This window comes from Manacus candei, unplaced genomic scaffold (assembly GCF_025592945.1).
Source record: "Manacus candei isolate 608988 ecotype Guabito, Panama unplaced genomic scaffold, ASM2559294v1 h1tg000011l, whole genome shotgun sequence".
Classification (NCBI taxonomy): domain Eukaryota; kingdom Metazoa; phylum Chordata; class Aves; order Passeriformes; family Pipridae; genus Manacus; species Manacus candei.
Genome location: NW_026138059.1, coordinates 10,655,516 through 10,681,880, shown reverse-complemented (window position 1 = coordinate 10,681,880; position 26,365 = coordinate 10,655,516). Strand labels below are relative to the sequence as shown.

The window sequence follows — 26,365 nt, the reverse complement described above, 5'->3', positions numbered from 1 at the left end:
GTCAAAGCTGATTCCTTCCCATTAGTCTAATACATAATGGAACAGCAAAATTACACCACACTAAAATGTTAACCTGTGAAGTTCCATCAGTAGCTGTTACATGCTTAACCCAAACAGTTCTCTCTAAGTATACAGTGAAATTAATGGAAATGGAATTACTTTTTAAAGAAAATAATATACTTCCATGTAAATTCTTGTATATTTCCAATACACAGTCACTCGCTGGGCTTTTTTTACATGGGTTATTACCTTCTCAAGATCTATGTTACTGTTGCCACAATACCTATAGCTATAACAAAATAAATTGCATTTCCTCTATAGCCGATCTAGCAAAAGTAGATATTTTTAACACAGAAGTGAACCCCAGTGATATAAAGGGAAATATTCATCAAAACAGAAGCCTAAATCTTCCTTTACTTCTATCTCAAAGGATTTTACATTCTCTGCAAGCTCAACTTTCTGATTTTTATTGCTACTTGGTATATTCTAGAGATTTAAACAAATGACCATTGCCAGCTATCTAGTACTTTCCATTTAGTAGAAGGAATAGCAATCAAAATTTGCATTTGGAATTGTCTTATTTCATTTACCTGAAACAATAGAACTTGACTGAGCTTTCCACAGTCTGACACATGTTTTTTCAGGTGAAATAAATATCATGGGTTTTGGTGGACAAACGGAAGAATGCTTTAAGACTGTGTTTGCCTATGGCCAGTAATGAAATATGCTGTATTTCTTTCTCTTCCTTGGTACCTTCTTTCCAACACAACTACAAGTATGGGCAGGGGGGCTCTTTTTAGGGAGAATAATTGAAGATCGAGTGGCATTACACATTTTCCAAGGTCAAAAGAGAAAGATAATGGAAAAAATAGAGTCAAGCATTTTGAAGCTGGCATAGTTCTATAAAAAGGACTGTGAATTCATAGAGAGAAGGAGATGAACATGCTGTTCACCTGTAGCTCTGCAGTATAATTTTCATATCAAGTGTTAATGACAGGTAACCTCCCTAGAGATTTATTCATTCATTTTCTTTCAGGTACAGTGTATTAGCCAAAGACTTTTCTGCACAGCCATGCTGCCATGATGTGAATCACAATTAACACCAAGCAGCCAGGGGTTGTTTGTTAGATTATTAGAGCCAGTGAAGCTGAATGACTCATTCTATGCTATTTCCAGACAGAAGACAAGAAATTCATCACAGGCAGATGTTAATGATAGGCTACCTGAATCCCTATAGAGGAACGCCGACTCTTAAGAAACTCCTCTGCTTTTGTCACCAAGATGGCCTTGTCGCTGGTCCGTATGGAGGTGCTCTGGCCCTCGGCCACGTGGCGCTGTGCGGCTGCAGTCTCCAAGGCGAGATTCATGGCCTTGTTGCTGTCCAAACTGTCGGTGGAGTTGTACATCCCTCGCCCGTCCTGCGGCCACGGGGATATCCTCTGAGTCCGGCTGTCGTGATAGGCATCCTGGGTGGATTCTGTGCTGCTCTGTGCCGTGACTGAGATCAGGGGCTTGGAAGTGGTACGAGGGGGTACCGGTGGTGGTGTTTTTTTGTAACTTGTATAAGTTACAGCTATGGAAAGAATTTAAAGAAAAAAAAGATAAAAATAAAACAAGAAAAAAAAAGAGAGAGAAATCAAGATTAATCGGATGGAAACTTCACAACAGAAATCACCTTAAGATTCTGCTACTTAAAAATTATGATGAGGCAACATAGTGTTTTTTGTGAATCTCACTATTAGTTGAAAGTGTCTCTCAGAGTCAGATGGGTATCCACAGAAATATTTTATTTCAACCAGTAAGGAAGGAGTGGAAATGGGAGACCCAGATTACAGTGAAGATGAAAGAGAGTTAGTGAGGATATGTGTGTTAAGATTTGTGCTGGGTAGGTACACATTGGGGCTTCTGAGGTTGTACCCACATGGGATAACGCTCATAAGAGAAGTAAAGGAAAATTTTTTTTCCCTCTTCTTATCATCGGAACTGTGAGCTCTGTATGGATACAGTGTATTAAGAAAGTAGCCTCAGTATACTGGAACAAAATATTATTCAGTAACTTCTTTATGGTATGCCACACTTCAACCTTTTAAAATACTTCCCGATGCACTGATTGGAATTAGGTAAGGTTGGCTACTGACTTGTGTAAGAGGCATATATTTTTAAAATATCCACAATAGAGTTAATAAAAAGAAATTCAAGGCATGTAAAAACTACTATAATATACGCAAAGCTACTAAGACTTCGATGAGCAGAGCAGTAGTGAGGTTGGTTTAACACAGATCCTGTCTTGCAGCATAAGGCTCAATAAAACATCCAAGAAAGCTCTACAGATGCAGAACTGTGCCAATACTGCTTCCTTACAAAATTTTAGAAATTTCATAGAGATTAATATGTAGTCATTAATATCACACAGCTGAAGTTTCTAATTGTCTAAGCACACTATACTCTTCTGGTACTAAAAAGAGCATTTCTGTAATGGAAGAGTATTTTTCACAAAGCACATATAATCATAAAATTAGCAAGTGTTAAAAATTGCATTGTGATATGTCTGTCTGTGTTCCTGTGTGGAAAAACCAAGTCTAATTAACTTCTTGCATAGTTACGAGAAGATAAAGTAAATTGCTTTGTTTTCCCAGGCCATTTTGTGATTCTATGATTCTATGATATTGATAATGCTGAAACAACATGATATATACATGCAGAGTGACTGAATGACTTAAGAAAAAAGTTTGCCTTTTTCTGGTGTTACTAAATGCATAGACATTACTCAGGTAACCTTGGAATTGGGATTACTTGAGTCCAAAAAGGATTCTACAAGAATTCCTCTTCCCATTACACAAATACTGGCTGATGAGTGCTGAAGTCAGCCTCTCCAGTTGTGCTTTTTGATATATGGATATGTTGCAGCTTTCTAGAGTGAAGAGAGCAGCTTAGGAATTTATTAACACCTGGGAACTGCTGAGCCTGTGTCACCAGGCCAGCGTATGTGAAAAGTGAGCCTAGAGAAAACAACTTTTAAACACTAATTCTTGATAATCATAAATAAAAGGGTGGTCATATATAAAACACAGTAAGGCAGAGCTGGGAAGTAAAAACCTTCATTTAAAGAACACTTTGAATTACTACTGATGTTGCTCAATTCTGGTAAAGATCTAAAGAGAGTCTTGCTCTGAGCTAAATTACTCTAACAGAGTGAAACACGTAAAACACGTGAAGCATGCTCTTCGGATTCTAAGACTGGGTGTTTTTTGAAGTGCCATTTTGTTGTCCTATCACCAATCTTATCTTCTGTCACTTTTGTAACAGCAGTTAAGAAGGAAGAGAACCTGAAATTTTTAAGATGCTTTGGGGAATACAGAAAGTTCATAGAAGAAGGGAGGGGCTGTAAAGCTTGGAAATCAGGATAGTGTCTAATGAGCTCAAGCAGTGGCTCTAAGGAATGTTTCCAATAAGACAGTAGCCATAATGCTGCTCCCTCACCTTCTCCCTGCAAATGTAGATGCAAGTGATCAAAGTGCTGGCAAAAATTAGAAATAGAGACAATGGGGTGAAATAGGGTGAGTGAAGACAATTTTACCTATAACATAAGACAGGTTATCACTGTTATAACTACTTTACTGTTTTTTACTGTCTGTCTTCATGCAAAAGAATAGCAGTGAAAAATGAAACATATGGTAAATGTGATAATGAAACATCACAAGTAAGTATATCCCTACTACTTGGGCAGCAGATCACTTCTCTGTCTAATGAATATAAATGTTAAACTTCTGTTGCAACCTTCATAGCTAACTTAATCTTCATTTACATTTCTAAAAAAGAAAAATTCTCCTTGTGGCAAAACCAAACCAACTTGCTTCCCCCTCTCCCTTTTTCCCCCCCAGGACTGAATATTTTATTCTAGAAATTTCTGATTCTTTCAGTGTGGTGATGTTTTAAAGCCATCAAGTATTAGAGTAACTGCAGTATTCTGGCAAGTATTTGATCATGAACACTAAACAGGATTTAAAAATCCCAACAAGTAGAAGAAATCAGAGGAAAGACTGGAAGCTTGTGAGAAATTGGCTACATATTTAGAGTGAAATATGGCAAGAAGAAATCCGATTAATTCCTAAGCTACAGTCACAGAGATCAAATACTGAGCCGGGAATAAAAAAATCCATCTCTACACAGTTAATGAGTTCATATCTGGAACAACAGTTTCAGAGACACAGAAATCTGGGACTAATTGGAGACTGACAACATCAGGTGGAGACATGCATTTGTGAGGCAAATCTTGCCACCAAATTCTATTTGCTTTAATCATTCAAGTGGTTCTAGTAAAGTAAATGGGATAACTTTGGTGAATAATGTGACTAAGACTTGTCTCAGGCAAACTTGGTATATGTTGCTGACTTAAAAGATGACTACGTAACAGATTAGGGGTTTGGTAAAGGAGAAAGTAACCCAGTAATCCATAGTTTACTGTTCATGCTTGGGTTTAGGTTTGAATAAATATTGCCTTGAGGTCTGAAGCATGAAATTTTTTGTCACTTTCAAATTGTTTCCATAAATAATTACATCTGTGAATATTACAGTTATCAACAGTAACATTTGTCTATCATGTCCAATTCTTGGTCCTGGCACACATTATATATGGGGAGAAACATTTCCTTCTCCTAATAGAAAATGAACTTCCTTTTTATTTATCACCCCCTTGGTATGCTGGTGGACAGGAGCTCCTGTCAGCTTTGAATCATTTGCTGCTTTGAATCATTTGCTGCTTTGCAAATTTTATTTGCCTTAGTAGTTATTAGTCCAAAGCAAGTGTAGAAAACCTGAGTGCTGCTTTGTGTCTTCCTCCTTTTTTGGTGCATCATTCTGCAAACTCCAGAGCTGTGCTAGATTTTGTAATTCCCACAGGGAGGGTTGGTGCTGGGTAATGTAGCCCTGGAGTACTGAGTCCTGGCTGAGGACAGTGCCCCAGTAACTCCATCCAGGGCACTAGTGGTGAAAGCTGAACAGGGAACAAGAAGACTGGTATGGAGGATCCTTGTCTTCAGTCAGAACAAGCTGGGTGTCAGAGGCACCACGACAGTGAGGGATGAGACCCAGCAAGAGGCAGGGGTGCCCAATAGCAAAGCACCAGGAGGGCAGAGCTGCCACAGGATGGCTTCAGACTGATTTAAATTGTGGACTTCAGCAAGCCTGTTCCATGTTCAGACATATAAAGCATCAATTCTGGATAACCTTCAGTTATTTCTGGTGCTCATGGAAGATGACCAAAGATTTCTGATTTCTTTAGTTTTCTGAGTGGTTTTACTGTGCATATCCTGAACACTCCTGATATTTCTCTCACCAGTGCTGCTGCTGAGCAAAGTAAAGTAAAAGCAACAGCCTTCTGCCATGCTGTTTGTAAAATCTATAGCTGCTCTGAAATGCAAAGAAAAAGAAAGTAGATGACCCAAGAGGTAAATGTTTTTTTCATAAATAAACTAAACACAGAAGGGATTATGAAAGAGAAGCTAAAATTTTCCTTCCAGGTGTATTCAAATGTTAGCTTGATATTGAAAGCAGAATTTATTTTTTGCCTATTTTAATGAAGTAGGGAAAATATTTTTTAAAGTTAATAAGATACAGCATATCTCCATCTATTAGTTTCTAATAATCAATGAAAAATTCTAAAAATGGTAAAACCCAGTTCTAATTCTAACTCATATGGGTATTTCAGACTTCCATTTGAATCAAATTATTAACCGTTCAGGTACTTGTCCCACTTCAAGATAAACATGTGCAACTGGCTCCCCTGAATTTTCCTTTAAGGAAGTACACTGCTAGAGAAATAGAGAGAAAACAAAATGGTTCTGTGCTGCTTCATAGTGGACCAGATTAAATAATGATGTAAACCAGGTATAAATTGTTCAGGAGAAGTGAGCAGGTATCAATGCAGCATAACATGTATTAATTCGATACCCATCAGGAAAAAGTGTAATATGTCAAACTGGTTTTGTAAGGATTGATATCTTAACTGCCAGATGATCCACACATATACAAGATTGTCTGTCAATGCTGAATTTGACACACAAGTGGCTGCAAATGACCTGTTCTGTAAATCACATTCATTCTGCTTATGTGCTGTGTGATGCTAGCCAGGCAGCACCAGTCAGAACCAGAGCATCAGGCATTATGCCAATACCACAGAGTAGCCAGGAAGACAATACCAGTAACAGGATTTTTAAAAATTTAACTGATATAGCTGGAAGCAGAATATCCCTCTTAATCTACACTGCATTTGTCTAAACTTGCTTAAGGTTACTGTTGATACAGCCATAGAAATAAGACAGTTACTCTGCCCCATATTTCAGTGCCAACACAGTTTGTACTAGAAACAGAATTACTAAAATAATTCAATTTAGGTATAACTTCGGGTTAGCAAGAGATATTCGCTGACAGAAGGCAGAAGGAGGGATATATTTGATGAAAGAGCAGCTGCTGTAGGCTACATTCAGAACACCTTTCAAAAAGCAGCCTTTTAATAAATCACCACTGTTGGTCCATTTGCAAGATAGAATCACCGGAGGGGATTTTACAAATCAATATGACCATTAACCACTTAGTCAAAATAACATTATTTAGGCTGAGATCACAAAGTTAACTGGATGATGAATTTACATGAAAGCACCATCAATTAAAGGAAATGGTTGTCCCTTATGACACATGGCAGGAGTAAACTGAATTTTCTGTTTTGTAAGGAAGCTTCTTCAGAAAGAGGATAATTACTCTGCAGGGAGTGTGGAACTGCCCTGGAGGCACAGCTCCCAGGGGCATGTTGCTGCAGGCAGACAGGGCTTCTCTGAAGAACCCCAGCACCAAGAGAAACACAAGGGCACTAGATCTTCTGCTTTGCACAGGGAAGGTGAATGCCAGCCCTGAAACCATTTCAGAAGAGGAAAAAGAGACCTTCTCATAATGAAAGGCCATGATCAAATTTAACTCTATCAAAAGAGTACTCAGTTATTGGGATAGTATTTTGACCATGGTGTATACTGTTCTAACCAAAGGCTTTGAAAGTCCCAGCTAACATGACTGTCCTTGAAAAGTCCTGAAATCTCTTCACTGTGCTCCATCCCAGTCATTACAACCTCTAAGTTACTCTTAAAATAAAAATGTATGTATGGATGCATAACAGTTACTTCTCAAAACAAAGAATGATGAACATTAAAAGACCATTAAGAAATCAAAAGTGACTTTGGAGAAAAAAAAGTCTCAGACACTAAAAGAGTTTATTTCTTACAAAAGGAATCAATTGTTTGATAATTTTTCTACCAAACCAAGGATGTCAAAAATAAAAATACAAGTCCCTACTTAAAAAAGAGGGTTTTGGGACACATCTCTTTATATATCTCTTTATAACTTCCATTTACACTGGTCTTCAATGCCAAACACTATTAAAAGGAGACGGTAGTATCAAACAGGCCAGTTTAACTGTACAAAGGAAATCTACTTTCCTTATAGTCAAATTCTGAAATGTTAGCAAGGGTTTTCCTTCTTGAATCAGAAAAACCTTTAAAGTTGAGTCATAACAATAAGATTTAGAAATGCTTAGTTTTGACATGTGGTAGCCTCTGGTATTTAATTAAGAAAATATATCTATTAGAATGAGGGGAAAACCTTAAGGTAAATCAGTCTGTTTGGATCCAAGTCTGCCATTTTCAATGTGGGCCATCAGTGTCTACCTCAAAGACCTACACTGGTGATTGGGGTCTACTTTCTCTTTTCAGTGCTGGAGCAGTTTGTGCTCAGGCTGCACACTAAAAAAGCATGATTTGCTCCATTACGTGACCCTAAACATTGCTAACTGAATGTAAATGCAAGTCCTTCAAAGTACTTCTCAAACACACACTTTGAACTTAGTTGAAACAGTGGCTGTGTATGAGTGTAGGGTAGGTGAGGGAAATGTCACATACAGTCCAGGGTTCTCCAGTCCTTTGCTGCTCCCTGAATAGGTCTACACCTTTGCTTGCTGCTCTGGTGGTGAAAGATCCTGTAATTTCTGAGGGCTTTCCATGTGCAAGACTTTCTCCATTTATAAGGTAATTGAGAGTAGGGTTTTGGGTTTTTTTATTTGTAAGGATATTCAACCTTGCAAAAGTAGTCATTAAAACTTACCAATGTCATACTGTGCTTGAAATTCAAGAGATAATTTTGGCTTTAATTAAGATAATTCTTCTAATTGAATTTTGAATAATTTTCCCTCTAACATAATCAGAGACATACTTTAGTTATTAACCTATCTTCCTGCTTCTTCCCTTTTCCCATTCAGCCCTCCACAACGAATCCTAGTCAGTAAAGCAACCAGACAGTTTCACAGTAGAAAGTCTTGAGCTTGGATATCTGTGAAAAGGCCCTGTTTCTTCCTTTTCAGATTAAGCAATAAGAAACAGTGATATACTCAGAGTGAAAATTTTATGAGATATTTTCTTGGAAAGACTGTTTATACCCAGATGAGTTTTACCAGCACAGTTTATATGATGGGCTGCATTTTATTTAAACTACATAACCCAAAGCACTGTCTGGGTAGCGGGCATCTATAACTTCATAACGTTTTTTCCTGCTGGATCATTTTACATGTCTTATGATTAAGTAAACCTGGATATTTGTTACACCCTAAATCAGATGTTAATTGGTGGTCTCATGCTGCCATAGTCCATGAGGGCAAAATGCTGCATTTATTCTGTGCCAGTATTTTAAGTAAGGTCTTTTAGTAACAGTGAATTACATCATACCTTCAAGACAGTTTTTTGAGAACCATACATGGGAATTCATCTCACCTCACATTAGTCACTGAAAAAAATCAGTCATCCAGGTCTAAGTTAGTTGCCTGATGTCTTTTAGAATTTTTGTGAGAAAAATAAGCAATTCTGGGGGCAATTCTCACCATTCTTAGATGCTTATTTTACCAGGAAATGAATCATCCTATGCTCTTTTCTGTCAGCCATAAAGAGAATAAAGGAAAATCAGCTCAGATCAGGACATCTAATTTTGAAAGTCACCATCCCTGGAAGTGTTCAAGAAACAGCTGGGCCTGGCACTTGATGATATGATTTAATTGACATGGTGGTGTTCAGTCAAAGGTTGAAGTTCGATGATGTTAAGGTCTTATCCAACCTTAACAATTCTATGTTTCTATGAAATGCCTAAAGGGGTGAGATAAGCTCCAGCCAAAAGCTCTGTCCCTGTGACAGAACAGGTCTGTACTGGGACATAATCACTCCAGTCTTCTGTTCCCTGTGTTCACTGAAAAGGTGGGAACTTCATCTCCCCCGCTCCACATCCCCTGTGAGCTGGCTGGTAAAGTAAACCTGAGTGGAATTTGCATTAATGACTGAAACATAATTTTCTACTCCTTGATCATTTCTGCTGAAGCTACCACATAGCAGCCAGTACTAGGTTGGCCCAAGGTACCTTTCTAGCTTCACAGAGGTATAAAAAGCCACCCTTCTGTATTTCTGTAGTTTTTAAATTACTTGCACGGTTTTAGGTACTGGACTAGACCATGCTGTTAATCTCACTGCAGATGTTGATATTCAAGTTGGTGGAATCAGACCAATTCACACCAGCTCAGGATAGAAGCCATTATATTAACATATTGTTTACATAGACAAGAATTGTGTTTCTTATATGAAACTTTTTAAGAGTTTTTCAAAATAGCATATCACTGAAACTGCTGTCACAAATTCCATATAAAAATTATTTTTTAAGTGACATCTATTTTTGATATCTCTCTGCTGAACAGAATCTATATAGCACTTGTGAAAAAAAACTGAAGCCAGTAGTATGACATGTGACCTCAATTAGAATTTACTGGGGTAAGGCAAAATTATTTTTTAAAGGCAAAGTTTTTTGTTCTTTTTTTTTAATAAAAATAAATCTGTGCATGCATCAGGTTAGTCTCAATATTCAGAGTAGATCCCTTTAGGCTTAAGTTCTATCTGATTAAGCACAGCTATCTGATTTTGTACAGGAAACTAACAATTAAGTGGAAATGTGACCACTAAATCTGGAAAATCTGGAGACTAAGTACACAGAACAGTCTTTTAGGAGAAGAAAAATATAAAAGGAATTACTGTAACCAAGTTATTCAGTGTGCAATATGTTACCTCCATACTGAGGAAACTTAGGTCTGTAGGCAGCTCCATGTTACATAAATGATAAAATCTGTTTTGACAGTGTAATTAATGTTAGTCTCAAAACAGAAATGCAAATCAAACAAGACATCAAGATCAGAAACTGTAGGCCTTTGCCAAAATTAAAAGAGATGTGGGCAACACAAGCCTCATAGATTGCTAATGGACTGGTTACAAAGGGTTCTATTTTAGATCAGTTAATTAGCAAGAAATTATAGCCTAACCAGCATCCTGTAGATGGCACAGTAAAGTGCTGACAGCTGTATTGCTCTTCTAAACAGTTCCTATGTGCCTCTGAAATACTGCATGAAAAAACACCATCTCAGTTTCAGTTGCAGGAAGGAAAAATGTTCCTTTAACTAAATTTAATTTTCAGAATGTGTGTGCAGCTTTTCAGGAATACAGATTGTACTTGTCACATCATCAAAACAGTAGGAGACAAAGAGAAAAAAAGAGTTCCAGAAACTAAAAATCACTCTTATTATGCTACTCTTTTCACATTGAAATAAAATAGAAAATTTGAAAGTGGTTTTCAGTAGAATTTCCTCTTGAACTCCTACATACTCTTCTCATTCAATTCAATAATTTCCATCAGCCTCCTAAACCCCATCATGAACATATTATGTAGGCTTATAATTGGTTTTGGTTTTCTATTTTCTATTTTCTTTCTTACAGTAACTGTGTGTAGCTTGTGATTTTATTTAACTTACAGCAAGGAATTCTAAGCTGAATAGGATGAGAAAAACAATTTTCTCATTTACCCTCAAGAAAGTGTTGCATAATTTTAACACTACATTATGATAATAATCTGACATTAAAGAACTTAAGTGATTACAAAATATTTAACTAGAGATAATTTAATCCACAGAGAGCTACTAGTCTGGACACAATCTCAGAGTGCACTTTTTTGTCAAATCAAATAATCATTTTACCCAAGAAGCTGATGGAGTTGGTATCAGTGTCAAAAACAGTGCTAAGAAAGCCACTTGCAAGCTCCCAGCCCTGTATTTAGGTGAAGAAAATGATGCTGCTGTGTTTGATCTCTCAGCTCTGTAAGTCAGAGCATGGCTCTCTCAGTTACCCTTGTTTTCAGTGGGATCAGGATTTAATCTTTGTTTTCATCCTATAATGCAATTTGAATAGGTTTGACTTTTGCCTCAGATTTATGAAAGTTAGTTAGCTATACAATGCTATCATTGTAGACTATTTTTATAGGCAACAGAGAGAAATAGGGATGTCCAGAGGATCACTTCTTTCGTAATAGATACCAATTCTAAAGGAGATATATATTCTTTGGTTAAAATAGGATAATAATGTGGCTGCCTTTGACAGCTACATTTTAGATATATGCATCATGTATAATTCGTGAGATGAATTTTTAAGACTGAAATCTGTAAAATTTTTTTAATTGTGGGACGAAGACAGAGCGTGGAAATATATGTATTTTTCTGGACACAGGAATATCCCCAAAGGTAAAGAAATGCATATAAAAATCGTGACTCATTGATATGTCCTTGATATTGTGTTTAGTCTCAGAAAGCCAAGTGATAGGTTAGTCTCTTCAAACTCAGTGTCTTCCCTAACCCTGGATGCCCTCTAGTTGCCCTTGAGGAGTAGTAGTGAGCTGCTTGGATTGCTCTGGTATTTGTGGTTTCCAGTGTGTGTATATTTTAATGGACTATAAACTGAGACTGAACCTTGGTCTTGCAGTGAGTACAGACTTTGTTGGTAAGTATCAAGCTGCTATTAGGTAACCATAAAACACCACAATGTAGGTTAGGGTTTGTTGATTCTCTGTTGGTGCTTAATAAGATTCATACACTGTATTCAGTCTGAGTCAATCTCACCAAAACATAGGTAAATAATACCTTTTCAGAGATCCTAGGCCTTTCTGCCTAACCAACTGCCTCTTGTCCAGAATGATGCGATTCTCTTTTAGGTCTTGTGTGGATGTCTCGAATGTCTCAAATGGTACCAGCCAATTGTCTTTGAACTAATCGGAGTTTGTTGTCATGGGAACTGAGACAACTAGATTGCACAAAAGCTTCTACATTTAGTTGCCTTGATATGGAGGTAAACCCCACAACATTCAACTAACCTGTCTAGTCAAAGGCTAATTCTGTCTGGTTATGCCCTAGGAATGTCACCAGTATCTTTATTTTCTCTGATCCCCTGGAAAAAAGTATTTCAAGTACATTTTAAGTATCAGATTTATCAGTTGCCTTTCCAGGGTAGACCTCAGTCTGAATAAATTTCCTGACACAGAAATGGATCAAATGATGCCTGCATACCCTGCACAGCAAGCATTGTAGTTCCAGTGCACATATAATTTATTATGGCTCCTGACATATATGCCTGCAAGAAAAACCCAGGATTGAATACATGCAGAGCTTCTGAGAAGGTTATTTTCATTCATGGAAGAACCCAGAAGGAGAAGTTCTAGCAGGAGAGGGGTCCTACCTTCTTTTTCACTGCAAGGAAGCATGATGACCTGGTGCTTCCAGACTCTCCCACCCTGTGATTTTCCCCCAGCTGCACAGACCCACCAGAGGACAAATTCTTTTGGCAACCTCAGGCTAAATAACTGGGCTGAGATTTATGTCCACCACTGTCAGCTTCTACTACGTCAGGAGGGCTTCAAACACTGAGCAGTGAATCACCTTCCTCTCATGTTTTTTTTTCTTATAAATTCTTTTTCTTTTTTTCCCATATAATATCATACAGCAAATGAAACTGAGAAAACTCCACAAACAGAATAGCTTTGAAGCCAAATTCTGCTAGGGGAGGGACTATGGATGTCCTTTTTAATAAAGAAAGAACCAGCTGTCTGGCAAATCCAATGAGTTACGGACAAATTATGTCAAGCACAGAGCAGCAGGAGCAAAGGAAAAACATTCATTACACATTTTTTAAACTAACCATAGATGGAAGTCAGTGGCTTCATCTTTTATCTTTGTGTCTGAAGATAATCTGTACCAGGGCAAATGAAAATTATGAAAAACTCCTGGCTACTGCTCCAACTGTTTTCATGCCTCATCAGCCTGAAGAGGCCAGGCAGCCCCAATTAGCACAGTCTTACTCCATCTAAGGGAATCCCAGGTTTATGAACAGTTGTATGGCCCCTAGCCATCCTCTGTTGAACTCCTTGAACTAAAACATTTGTGTCACCTTCACCCCAGTGACTCCCTGGGCCATTTCCACTATGTAGAGCTGCTATTGAACAGCAGTGTCAGCACACAAGCAGAACTTCAACATGTTTAAAAGAATTAAAAACTAATTATGCACCCCAGATACACCCAGAACAATGAAAATGATGTGTGCATATCCAAGTGTAGGACTAGGCTCATTGTTTGTCAGTATATGATTTATTCTCACAGTATAGGCACATAAGTTGGCACAGCATCAAAATATTAACTCAGGATGTCGAAGTGCTCACAGAGATATATATGGTGTGTTTCCTGCAGAGAGTTAGAGTGTCAGATAATTCCATGGAGCCTCAACAGTAATTGAGCAAAGTCAATAAGCAAATTATAATTGAGAACAGAGCCTTCTATATCTTATTTGGACTCAAGGTTTTGTGGTTTTAAACATACCTGTTGTGGATTCCACTGCTAGCTGTTACTTAGCAATGGATACCAGAAAACCCCTCTAAGACTCAGCATTTATTTCTATAGAGGGAACAGAAGTTGTGGAGATGTTACTTCATGCATACATATTCCTCCATTTGGCTGGATTTTCCTAGTCATAGTGCATTGGATTAAGATCCAAACAGCTACCTGGATGAGGTATCTCATACTTGACAAAATAAAAGAAAACCACACATTTATTGATCATAAACAATTTTTTTTTAGGACATGAAGAGCATTTTTTCCCAATTTTTATATTTAGACACATTTATAAAATTCCTTCTGAACTTTCTCTTCTCCAGGCTGAGAAGTCCCTACCCTCTTATGCTTTCCTCATGGGAGGGGTGTCATAGGTAGTAGCACCATGACTTTTGTTTGCCTTTGGTATCTTCATATCTTGGAAAAAAAAAAGACAAACCAACAAAAACTAAAAAAAGAATATCTACTGCCATTACTATTCAGATAGCAACCAGTGAATCAGCCCTTTTAGGGTCTGAGGGGGTATTTGTGCTATGGAGCAATACAATTTCTCTGTGAAATATCAAATTCTCATGCCTTTATGTTTGTAAGTACTTAACTGTGCAATCTATTTACTGGCAATGAGAGTTTTGTGGCTAAATATCAAATATGTGCTGCAAAAAATTCACCATACGTATGCCTTTATTTGAAAAATGGAAAGCTGAAAATAGCTTTAAGTCAGGAGAAGGGAAACCTGCAATTCCTCAGGCATCCTGAGTAATTGTATGAGCTCTAATTGAAAACTCCCTCATCCAATGTGACCTTGTTTGAATTAATTGGTTTTGGAATTAGTGCTCAATAGTTCAGCAAACGTGGAATTCTCTGAAGTTTGCTCATTGCCAAGCACAGTCCAACTGATTGAGAAAAGTGGTCAAAAGACAGTTCTCTGCTTCTCATCTTCTTCAGTGAATTCTTTGGCAAGTATGAACTTAGCTGAGCTACCTACTATGAATCAGATAAAAGGGGGTGCATGTACAACTGACAGAATCCTTACGTTTGGAAAACATCCGAGAGATTTTCATTATGCTACATTTTCTACAGAAATAAATAATTGCAATGGAGTATACTGGCCATTTAAGGCTAGTAGCTGTGTTCCCTGAATTTAGCAGTGCCTCATGCTAAGTTTCTCTCAAGATTAGCTGGAAATCCTGAAGTGGGAGAAGTTACCTTGGACACTTAACATAGGACAGAAATCCAGGATACCTTTATGTACTCTGACCCTGTCCCCGTTGTGCTGATGTTCACAGGTAGTTGTATTTTTTTGTCATGAATTCATTCATCAAAAACCACTGTTGTAGCCAAAAAAAAATGGGTTAGAAGAAAATGTGAAGTGGTTTTAAAAAACTGAAAATAATTCTATCTTTTATTCATCAGCTTAAAAATCAAAGAACTTAACTGACGCTACTCAGTCCATGCTTGTTGCTAGAGAAGGATTTTGTGCATCTGACTGAATTGCATATTTAGTATTTCTGGCTTAGCTGTTTCAATTTGCATATAAAACCAATATACACTGAGAAGATATCCCATCTGATAGGTGAGCATCCTGAGCACCAGCCTAGAGAGGTAGTATTTCTCTCAATAAAGGTGAAAGTGTTTCATACAATGTATAATAATGCCATTAGGAGAAACTATGTGTGCCCCCCACATCCGAACAGACGATAACTTGTTCAAGTTAGCCAAAGGTACAAATACGAAGTAACTCTGTCAGAGAAGGGATTTTAACATGTTCACCTGTTTCACAAGAGACCATCCTAACTGTTACCTCTGGTATCATTGCAATTCACAAAGTATTTCTGCATTCACAGTAAAACCAAACTAAAAAACGTGAGGAAATATCCTGATATATTCTATAACATATGGAGTGAGTAATATAAAGGACTCTCTCTACATATAGAACTTGTAACAAAAATAAGTTGATCTTCTCAGACAAACAGAAAACAAGGGAGAGTGGTTAGTATCTTCCAGATGTCCTCATTGGTTGTTTTCATAGTATAGTCCACTGTTGTACCAGGGTATTTGAATTACTTTTCAGTAAGAGAACCCAGGTTTTGCAGGTGGGATAAAGTGCACTGCAGCACTGCTCCCAGCCTTCTGCACTCTGTTTCCCAGTAGGACTATATAGCCGGGGCTCACTGCAGGCTGAACTGGCGGTGATACAGATCCAAGACCTCAGGCAGCTTGTGCACCTTCCCACAGCATTCTGCCATGCTCCCCAGGTGTTACTGGGAAGGAGCTTGCCAAGTTGACAGCGTAGTGAATATACCTGCAGACACGCTTAGACAATAGGGAACCAGTACTACCCGGGAAAGTGACCCATTTTTTATGAACTCTTCCTGAAAAGTGAAGCATTGCTTGTAGGAGTAGCAGAGCTGTAAGGAAGTAGCACTTAGGATGACTACCGCACCCTGTGACTTTCCATTCGGGAAATTACATGTTGTCTGTGATGGAGGGACGTAGTGGGAGGCAGCAGCAGCTGGAGCTGTATTTTCTCAGCTGTGCATCTGACAGCTGCGATTGGATACAGTTCAGAGACAGAAAGCATATGCTGTCACTCAGGGCTTTTAACATCAAGTATTTTTTACTGGGTTCATTATCTCTTCACAAAATGAAACGCGATGGCTAGAAATGCCCTAACCACAATGAAACATGAGTCTCAGCAAGGGTCACACAGAGCCCAGGTCCAGCTTTTCCCTGCGACAGCAATGTGGCTGCCTCCTTTGCACTGTCACTTGCCTTGCTCATTTACACCTGGGGCAACAGGGACTGCCCTATGACTTGCTACACAGTCGCCTTCAGAGGTGGTTCCACAAGTAATTAAACTACGTGGATCTGTTCAAAAGTTATGTGTTCTTCATTACTATAGATATTAGCAATGAACCACTGGGCTCATGTGAAGTTGAATACAGTTAAGAAGAGCTACATATTGGTAGTTCTTTTTCCATCTATTAGAAAACCCTGTTAGCAGAGTCCATTAATAATGTCCCACATAATATTCATTATAGTTGCAACCTTTCTACCTTCTGAAAGCTGTTAATGCATCTAGCAATATTTTAGGAAACTGCATGCTGTAAATACATACTCTATACTTTTGTAATTGAATTCATAGATCAAATACTAAATTTTTTATTTTAGGTTTACATTTTTAGTTACATAAATTAATTTTGAGCTAAGCCTGTGTGTTATGATTTAATTGCTTCACAACAATGATAAAAGGTAGTCATGACCTATATCACTAAATTTTGCACGTAATAATTACATTGAAAAGCCTGTTAATTTTCTAAGAAATTACTTTAGTTTCTTTGCCAAGAAGAGTTTGTTACATCAGAAGCAAAAAAAGGAATTAATGTAATGTAATTTTCCTAAGAATTCAAAAGACTGAATTGGAACTGAAGGCTGATGCAAAACTCTAACCTTTTTGACATTTATTTGAATGAAGCCCATATAAATGCCAAATATCTGCCAACACCATTTTCATATTTCAGGCAACTGCTTCTTTTACAATTTTCAGAGAGGGATGGAGAAGTAAGACATTTTTTGAATTACAGCAATGATAGGAAATGAAGTATCTCCCTCCAAACTCACAGGGGTTGAAGAGAGAAAAATAGAAGAATTATCCCTAGAGTAATCTTGTTTAAAAACAAGAACTTATTTGGCAACTGAAATTCCTGATTAAAAGTGAATCAACTAATCCTTACTCTTTTGTAAAACAGAAAATTATTTCTAATTTGAATATTTACCTTATATAGAAGCTGAGGACAAACTTGCTCAGTGGTACAGAGAAGACATATTGAATACAGAACAACACTCAGAACTGTATATAGTCCACAAGCCTGGAAACACTTTTGGATCAGGAAAACACCTCAAATAATCTTTTTTCTCCAGAATGTCAATAACACTTCACCGCAACAAAGAAGAGTAATTACATATGTGGTCAAGAAAATCTATCTGATAAATCTTCTGAGACGAGGCAGAAGCTATGTGCAAAATGAAGGTTAAAGTTTTCAAAACCACAGTATTTAACCAGCAGTTTGCTAATCAATGCGAAACTATGAAAACATTGTGATGCAAATATACTTACTACCTAATCCTGTACTTTCCCAAACATATTCTCTTATTCACCTTTGTCATTCCAAAGTCAATAAAACAAATTACTTTCAGTGAGAATTTTGGGCTTATCTAGTATATAAACTCAAGACAGTTTAGGTTAAAACCAATCCACTTGGATTGGTAATTCTGAAAGTAATTCTGAAACTGTTCCAATTCAGTACCTGAAGTCAGACACCAAAATAAGTATCTATTTGTGTCTTTTGCCATGGAATGTGTCTTCATAATGATCACACAGTGTACTATACAATAAAGATGAAAATTAGTCTCTGGGGTAGCAATAAAATCTCATTTTGTATTATGATAGCATTTCTATTAATCAAAGGACAGAAACATCCCTAGAGGGGGCACTGTAGGCCACAATTTCTAGTTTTACACAAAGTTACATATAGCAATTAAAATACTATGCTTAAGATAAAACAACATTTTATGCTACTTCTGGAATGCAAATGTATGTTATTCAACTGCGGCTTACTTCCTTTCTAAGCTCCCACTGTTCTGTTATACAACAGATGTGTCAAACAAATAATTTTAAAAGTATTTTTATATTTTTATGTGATACATTTTCAGCTCATTTTTACCTTGTGTAGATGGGTAGCCTGCACTGCAATTTAATAGTATGCGGAAAGGACAGTATTAATTAGGAACTGACATTAATATATTTGGAAACATAAAAGTGAATTTGCATCACTTAACAAAGAATACATATTTCCTATAGATTTCATTTGAATTATTTAACTGCCTTCTGTGCAATCTTTTCTCTACCAATACATGCTAATACTCTAAAATTAATAAAGTTACCATGCTTGCTAAGCAACTACTAAGAGAAAAGAAAATTGCCAAAAGAATGTTAAAAGATTTTAAGTGTTATAACAAGGAATGCAAATTGTTACTGATAAGTAATGGCAGATGTCTGAAACTTGCAATAATGTTTACAATTCAGTGTATTGATACAACTGGTTACACCTTGCCTAAAAGTAATTAATTCCCTTTTAAATTAATTGCCTTCAAGTGTTTAGACCATATAGTTTTAATCTTGCTTCTCTTTTTCTCTTGATACTTTAAGGACCTAAATTAAAATTACTGCAACTAATCTCATTTGAAGATCCACTACTTGATAGATAAACCATGGACATGTCTAACAATATCTAAATGATACCATTTGAACTTGTATTTTTATATTTGCACCTAGATAACTGTATGTACGGGGAATGGAGGTCAAAAATCCAGGTTCATTAAATTATGCATGCAGGATTCTTCCTGGAAGGAACTTATTCCCAGATGTAGCCACAATGGTACAGTATTACAATCTTAAGAATAGTGGTATCAAACACTCACTACACAGGGAAATTGTTTACAGTGTCTAACAACCTTTTAGAAAACAAGAAGACATATTCTCACATGCAGAACAGTGGAAAGGTCAGTGTAGATTTGCTTACCTGTGGTTGACCTGATAGTTGAGGTGATGTTGGAAGATGTCAGCGCGGGTATACATTCATCATCTTGGGAATAACCTGCCTGAATGGCACGCAAGTAACTGTGGCTTCTTGTTCGGAAACATCCAGGGAGGTCAAGGGCATCCATTGCCTGAGCTTCAACTTCACTAAACACTGATTCACACACCGATTCAAATTGCCCATTAACCTCTGCTTCACTCATCTGAATAAACAACAACAATGCATTTGATTTTTGACTTGCTTTTTTGTGATCATCACGGCCTCAACATCTCAAATGGACACCTGTACATTGATGAAGAACTGTTTTAGCAAATAGTTAAAACTTAGTAATCCCTTCTGATCACATTCACATTCAGCTGTTTACATGTATATATTAAGTGCATCACACATGCCATACATTAATTTTACATTTAATATATTTTGGCATAGTCAGATGATTGTAAATACATGATTTAATTGTAACCAACAAGAATACTCTACACTGACAGAAATCCATGATCTGCCAGGACAGGAGAATGGAAACCAAACGTGCTGATATTAGCCTCAAAAGATGAAGGTGGATTGCTTGGGCTCCTCACTTATCAGCAAGCTACTACTCATGTGGACATTTAACCTGTGTGGCAGGTTATCTTCCTCTCACTATAAAGGGGCTCAAGGAAGTATTTAATTCTTGAAGATGTATAAAAGTACAGAGGAGGTGATGCTTCTGAAAGGTTTGAGTAATATTGCATCTAGAGCTGTGTCCAGTGAAGCATGTGAAAAAATAACCATTGTCTGAAACCGAGTGAAAAGCGATCAGATGAGAAAGTAATGCTTGGACCACATTTAGCTGAGAAGAGCCCTAAACCAAACTCACTCCCTCTTTAACTGGGTTAGCCATTCAACTTCCATGGAAAAACCTTTTGTGCAGCAGCATTATTTAAAGTCTGATACTTCTGCCACCAAGCATGCTGAGGAACACTGCCTGCACCCTTACCAGGCCCATCCCTTGGGGTATTTCAGCAGCAGCCTCCAGCTCTTGGGCAGAACCCAGCATCAACCTGCTGACCCTGCCTTGTAGGTTGGGCATGATGCAACACTATACATTTTTAGGCAATTTTCATAATAACAGGGCTCAGGCAGGCAGGCCAGGCTCATGGAACCTCTCAGTAGGGAACTGTGTGTCACAGTTTTGAGGATTAGTGCCTAAATTCTACCTACATCTTTAACAGTTTCACTGAAGTCAGTCCTAACTACCTGTAAATCTATCTGAATAAATTAATATTATGTTTATCCAAAATCAGATAGGAAGTTAACACTGGATAGACAAATGCATGACTTTCTGAAAATATTTTTTTTTAAAAAGAGAGTGCTAAAAATCAGAATCAGTATGAATAATTTTACAAGTTAAATTTATAGCATCACTAAATGGCACATCCAGTTGATATTAATTTTCCTATACAGCTGCTAAGTGCTCCTAGTGCTTTATTCATTATGGAAAGAGAGTCAGTTTAGGATTTTGGTTAAGTAAATGGAAATTTTATACAAAAGTTCTGATGATTATGAATAACTGATATTTTAATTTTGAGTAAGATGTTTTGGCTACTAAAACTCTTCTGAAAGGAATTACATTACCCTTCATAAAATTTGCTTTTAATAAAGGTAAGTAGACTAATGCAATCTTGAAAAGATTTTAAAAAATCTTACTCTGAACTATTTTGCAATATTGTTGATAAGAAAATTTATTATAATTTAGTCCATAAACACTTTAAGTCCTAACCACTTCTTTCAAACTAAGGTAATTGAGAATAGAAAAATAAAAATTAAACTTAAATTAAAAATATAAACCATGGAACTCAGCATCTTTCTTGACTCTTCCCTTTGTCAGGAGTGAAAAAGGAAGGATCCCACAAGAAAAAGATATAAAAAATACCACAAATTATATAAACTGCTATTATATAGGTGGGACAATAATATGATGGTGTCATGGAAAAAGAATAGGAAACAGCAAAGGTTCAGAACTTGATATTTAATACATTTGCTTTGTATAATATCTAATAAATGTATTTATTACTGGTCTGGAAACGCTGAACTGTGAGGTAGGAAGTATGTGGCTGACACAAAGTCGCATAGGTTAGTGAAAACTGAAAAAGTAAGGAACTATATCCAGCAAGTTTAGTTAATCTGCCCAATTGAGCAAACTACCTGCAAATGAAATCTTTTGTGGATATCTTCCAGGTAATGCACATTGGAATGAAGAATTTTAACCACTGCTGAAACCAATTAGTCATTATGGACAGCTCAGTGAACACCTCTGTGCACAGACATGTTCAAAGAGGCAGAATAGTTCTATATGATAATATTTTTAGATGACAGCCAACAGCACTTGCTTTGAATGCAGAATCTGATCATTATGAAACTTTCTCAAAACCGGAGTCTAATAAAAATAGAAAATAACCAAACCAGAATGATAAAAACCAAGGCATGAGAATGATGAGGACAGGTTTCACAAGGGAGTTATAAAAAATAATGAAAGGTTTGGAAAACGGCTGTTTCTAATTTCAACATGTGTTGTGCAAGATTATACTTATAATTACTCCATATAAATTAAGGAATTTGACTGAAGGGCATTAATCACATGACTAGTCCCTCCCAGCTCTCTACAGTCAGTGGATACTAAAGGCATTTCCAGAAGGCTCTCTGCCCGCTCTGGATGTGCATTATCCAGGAAGAAACTGTTTCACTCCATTAACTACAGAGGAAGCTTTAGCTGTTGCTTCAGTCAAAAGCCTCACGTTAGATGAGTTGCATCCAGGTCTGAATAGCCATTCAATACAAATTGAATATGAATGAATATAAAATTGCTTTAAAAAGATTTCTCTTTTAACATAACCATTGTGCATGTATACCCTTAGGTGGCTCACTAAATGGTCAAAGGAGACTTAAGTAACATATCTGAGAAGAGGGCAGGGCCCACCTGTCATGAAACAACACAGGGAAGAAATGTCAGGACCAATAAACATTAGAAACACGGGGAATTTTATGTAAAGCCCTCTGCTAAACAAAACATGCACATACTTCCTAAAGCTGCTTGCACTTCAGGTCTGATTCAGATTTCACTTTAACAGAAGTTAGTATTAACTAGCTGACATAAAACCACCAGGGAGAAAAAATGTATCTTTTCAGAAGAACCCATCCATAGAATAATTGATGGGACTTACTCCTTCCCCCGAAAAGAGAGGGGGGGTTGAGTTTAGAGATTAATCACTGCTCCTTTGGAGCACAATTTTTTCAACCTATATGTTAATCTGGCAATCCACATTTACTGAAATCAGAGTAAGTATTTTTAGAGGATGAGTATTGTAGGAGTGTGCTTCTCATTCTCAGTCGGAATCTTCTTAACATTTAAATATTTAATACAGACTGAAAATGAAACACCCAGTATTTATATTTTTAACAAAAATAAATGGAAAATATTATGTGTGGTAGCGTCCTTTTGTCTCTAATATTTAGCATTTTTCTTGAAATTTTGAGTTACATTCCTTAGAACAGAATTACTTTGACAATGCACATCTTCAACTTGACATAAATTTAAAAAAAACCAAAAAGCCAAACCCATCCACTAGTAAAAACTCTCACATCTGCAGTTAACCTATAAGAAAAGTTATAACAAGAATTTCCCACCTGACTAACACAGCTGGCCTGACTGAGCGTGCTCACTGCTCTCATATAGCTCTGATTCCTTGAGCGAAACTTTGGGGAATTGTAGTTTGCAGAGGGATCCAGGTTGTGACCCCCAGGCACGTCACTTGCAGTTTGAAGGTAGCTCTGACTACAAAGGAAAGAGGAAGAAAAAAGGAAAGGCTGTAAAACTACAGATGGAATCAATTAGGACACTAAAGACAGTAATTTGTATGAGACTCACAAACCCATTCCCCAGGGTCTAAATCTTACTCTAAATAAAGCATCACAGATCTGTTGTAGTTAAACGCCTTAGCACAAGCAGAGAATCTATCTGTGGTTCTGCTACCAAGACAATATGAAATTTTAAGTCTTTGCTGTATTTAAACATCATCAATCCTCCTGGCTATTAACATTGAACTTTACTAAAAGACAATGTCTAGGTCAACAGGAACAAGAACCAGAGCTAAAGTACAAAGTAACTAAAACTCTTTCTTCATAGATAAAATCTGCTACTTGTCATCTGGTTTTCATCAGGGTGCTAGGCATCAAGAGATCTTTTATCTTCAAAGGTTGATAGAGTTTTACAAAAGATTAAAATATCCCATGTTCAACTAAAAAAATAAATTAACAGGGTAGTTAGACCAAGTGAACAAAGCTCTAGAAATTGTTTTCTTACAACACATCTCCTCCACAGTTTGGAGGACTGGGAGTTAACACCACATTGGGTGCCTTTTGGTATGCTTTCACACCACGGGTATGCTGGTCTTCATGTTTTGCTTTAAATATATTGATTATCTATCATTCCAGGAAAACAAATAAACCTAAGAAAAGTGCAGTACTTTGCTTTGAACAACAAAAAAATTAAAGTCACAAACATTGTTCACAAGAGTTCACAGAACTCCGTAAATCTGATTTTAGAAGTCATGTGATGCTTTTCTCTAGATATCAGTGCAGAAATGAATTAATGTCCCAGAAAATATTTCATTTTGTGTGGTAAATAGGCAGGTTTTACATTTATTCCTTACAGTAGCTTTAACAAAAACTATTTCTGGGAATGACAGATTTGTGCCCATTAAATGTCTAATATTGGCCATACAGTTACTTCATGATGAACTGGCAGAGTGGTCAGTCCAGCAGTGGTTGTGATGTGTGCTCAGGCTGTTGGGAATTTCCCTGTGAAGGGTAAAGTTTCGTCTCTGGAAGGACCAGACCACTCAGTGAATGAGAAAGCCACAGGTTCAACTCCTTCTGTAAGATAAGGCACAAACCAGGATCTTGTTTCTCAGACCATATTTATCAAACACTGAGCACGACCATAGGCTGGTGATTGAGGAAGGACTCAGCGTTCCTCATTAAGTGGACACAACCTGAGTTTGGGCTGGATGCAAGCCCTGAGGAGCATTCAGGAGGGAATCCCAGATATTTTATCATGGTTTTGACTAGAAAAGCAAATAGTATTAACATCCATTTCCCTGGGTGGCCATGTCCTTTGATGTCTGACATGTGAGGATCCAGTATTCCCTCACATCATCAGCTGCAAGAGCAGATGGGATTTAGAGACTCTTCCAACCTTACACTTGGGAGATCTGTTCTCAAGCATTTCCACGTGTTCTCCCATCTCAGGGTCAACACAGCCATAGCCTTGCTTCCTTGGTGTATCTGCCAATGGGTGGGCTAGCTGCTCCTCTAAGACAGGCTGTCTTAGACTCACAGAATCATTTAGTTTAGAAAAGACCTCTAAGATCATTAACTGCAACTGTTAACTAAGCACTGCCAAGGCCACCACTAAACCATGTCCCTAAGTTCCACATATACATGTCTTTTAAATACCTCCAGGGATGGTGACTCAACCACTTCCCTGGGCATCCTGTTCCAATGCCTGATAATCCTTTCAGCGAAGAAATTTTTCCTAATAAATTTTGCTAGAGCATGTCCAAAGAAGAGCAACAGAGCTGTTGAAGCATAAAAAATGAAGGGTTTTGTTTTTTCAGCTTTGTTCAAGGCAGGTATTTTTTTAAATTCTTAAGAAATTTCCCTGGAGAAGAAAAAAAACAATTTTTTTTCCCTGTCTTTATTCAGTGCCTTCTATGGAATATCTTTTTAACCTCATGAGAGAGATAAACTATGTAGAAACTATAACTGCTAAAACTGAAATGAAAATGTATGAGATTATTGTAGGCATGTGCTCAGAAGTTAATTAAGTCATCACAGTCAAAGTGATTCTACGATTAAGATAGCTGTCTGATAGTGGGTATAATTAAGTTTCAGATGATAAAAACAAGAATTGTAGCAGCAGTTTTTTCTTCCCATAGGTAGGAAGACAAATATAATAGATTAGGTGAGGTGCTGTAGAACCTCGCTATCTACATTTAGTTGCTGGATGTAACTAAACTTCCTTTCCTCTATAGGCAGCAGGCTGATGACTGAGACGTGCTTTGACTCATTGTGATTCTTTGCATATGCTTTACTTAATCATGGAATCACAGAATGACTTATGTTGGAAGGGACCTTAAAGGTCACATAGTTCCAATCCCCCTGCCATGGGCAGGGATGCCACCCACTCGACCACATTGCTCAAAGCCCCATCCAACTTGGCCTTGAATCCTGCCAGGGATGGGGGATCCACAGCTTCTCTGGGCAGCCTGTTCTAGTGCGTCACCACCCCCACAGTCAAGAACTTCTTCCTAACATCTAAGCTAAACTCGCTTCCTTTAGTTTAAAACCACTTCCCACTTGTCGTATCACTATCTGCCCATGAAAAAAGTCGCACTCTCCTTTTTAAGCCCCCTTTAGGTACCGAAAGGTTGCAAAAAGGTCTCCTTGGAGTCTTCTCTTCTCTAGACTGAACAACCCCAGTACTCTCAGCCTCTCCTCATAGTAGAGGCGCTCCAGGCCCCTGATCATCTTGGTGGCCTCCTGTGAACCTGCTCTAAGAGGTCCGTTTCTTTCTTGTGCTGAAGAATCCTGACCTGGACATACTACTCCAGGCGGGGTCTCACAAGGGCAGAGAGACCTTTAACCTGTCTGGTATTGTCAATAATCTGTTTGGTATCACGACTTTAGTATTTTTCAAAACAGCGGAGTCCCCCCTGGACCTTCTGCTTGTCACCATCAGGTGGCTAAATCTGGGATTCTGAGTTCATAAACAGTGTGTGAAAGAGACATTTGAGATTTCATTAAAATATGAGGCACATTAAGAAAAGATAGAAGGAACATAATTAAATTATAAATTTTTAATTACTGTATGAACTACGTTAAAAATAATTAATATAAACTGATTCCTAGTAACTGTCTCCTTTGCTAAGTAATGATCAACAACCTAGTATTTAATTAA

General features: G+C 37.4%; 1 protein-coding gene across 14 annotated transcripts in view; it reads right to left on the bottom strand.

The window, feature by feature from the left end:
- DLGAP2 (DLG associated protein 2) overlaps window positions 1-26,365 on the bottom strand; it is a 455,335-nt gene that overhangs the window by 33,697 nt on the left and 395,273 nt on the right. For all 14 annotated transcript variants that reach the window (XM_051778092.1, XM_051778093.1, XM_051778086.1 and 11 more), the window contains 3 exons: window positions 23,032-23,179; window positions 19,351-19,570; window positions 1,224-1,573 (listed from right to left, as the gene is read on the bottom strand). In XM_051778092.1, coding sequence (XP_051634052.1) covers window positions 1,224-1,573; window positions 19,351-19,570; window positions 23,032-23,179 — 718 coding nt within the window. The remainder of the gene's footprint in view (window positions 1-1,223; window positions 1,574-19,350; window positions 19,571-23,031; window positions 23,180-26,365) is intronic.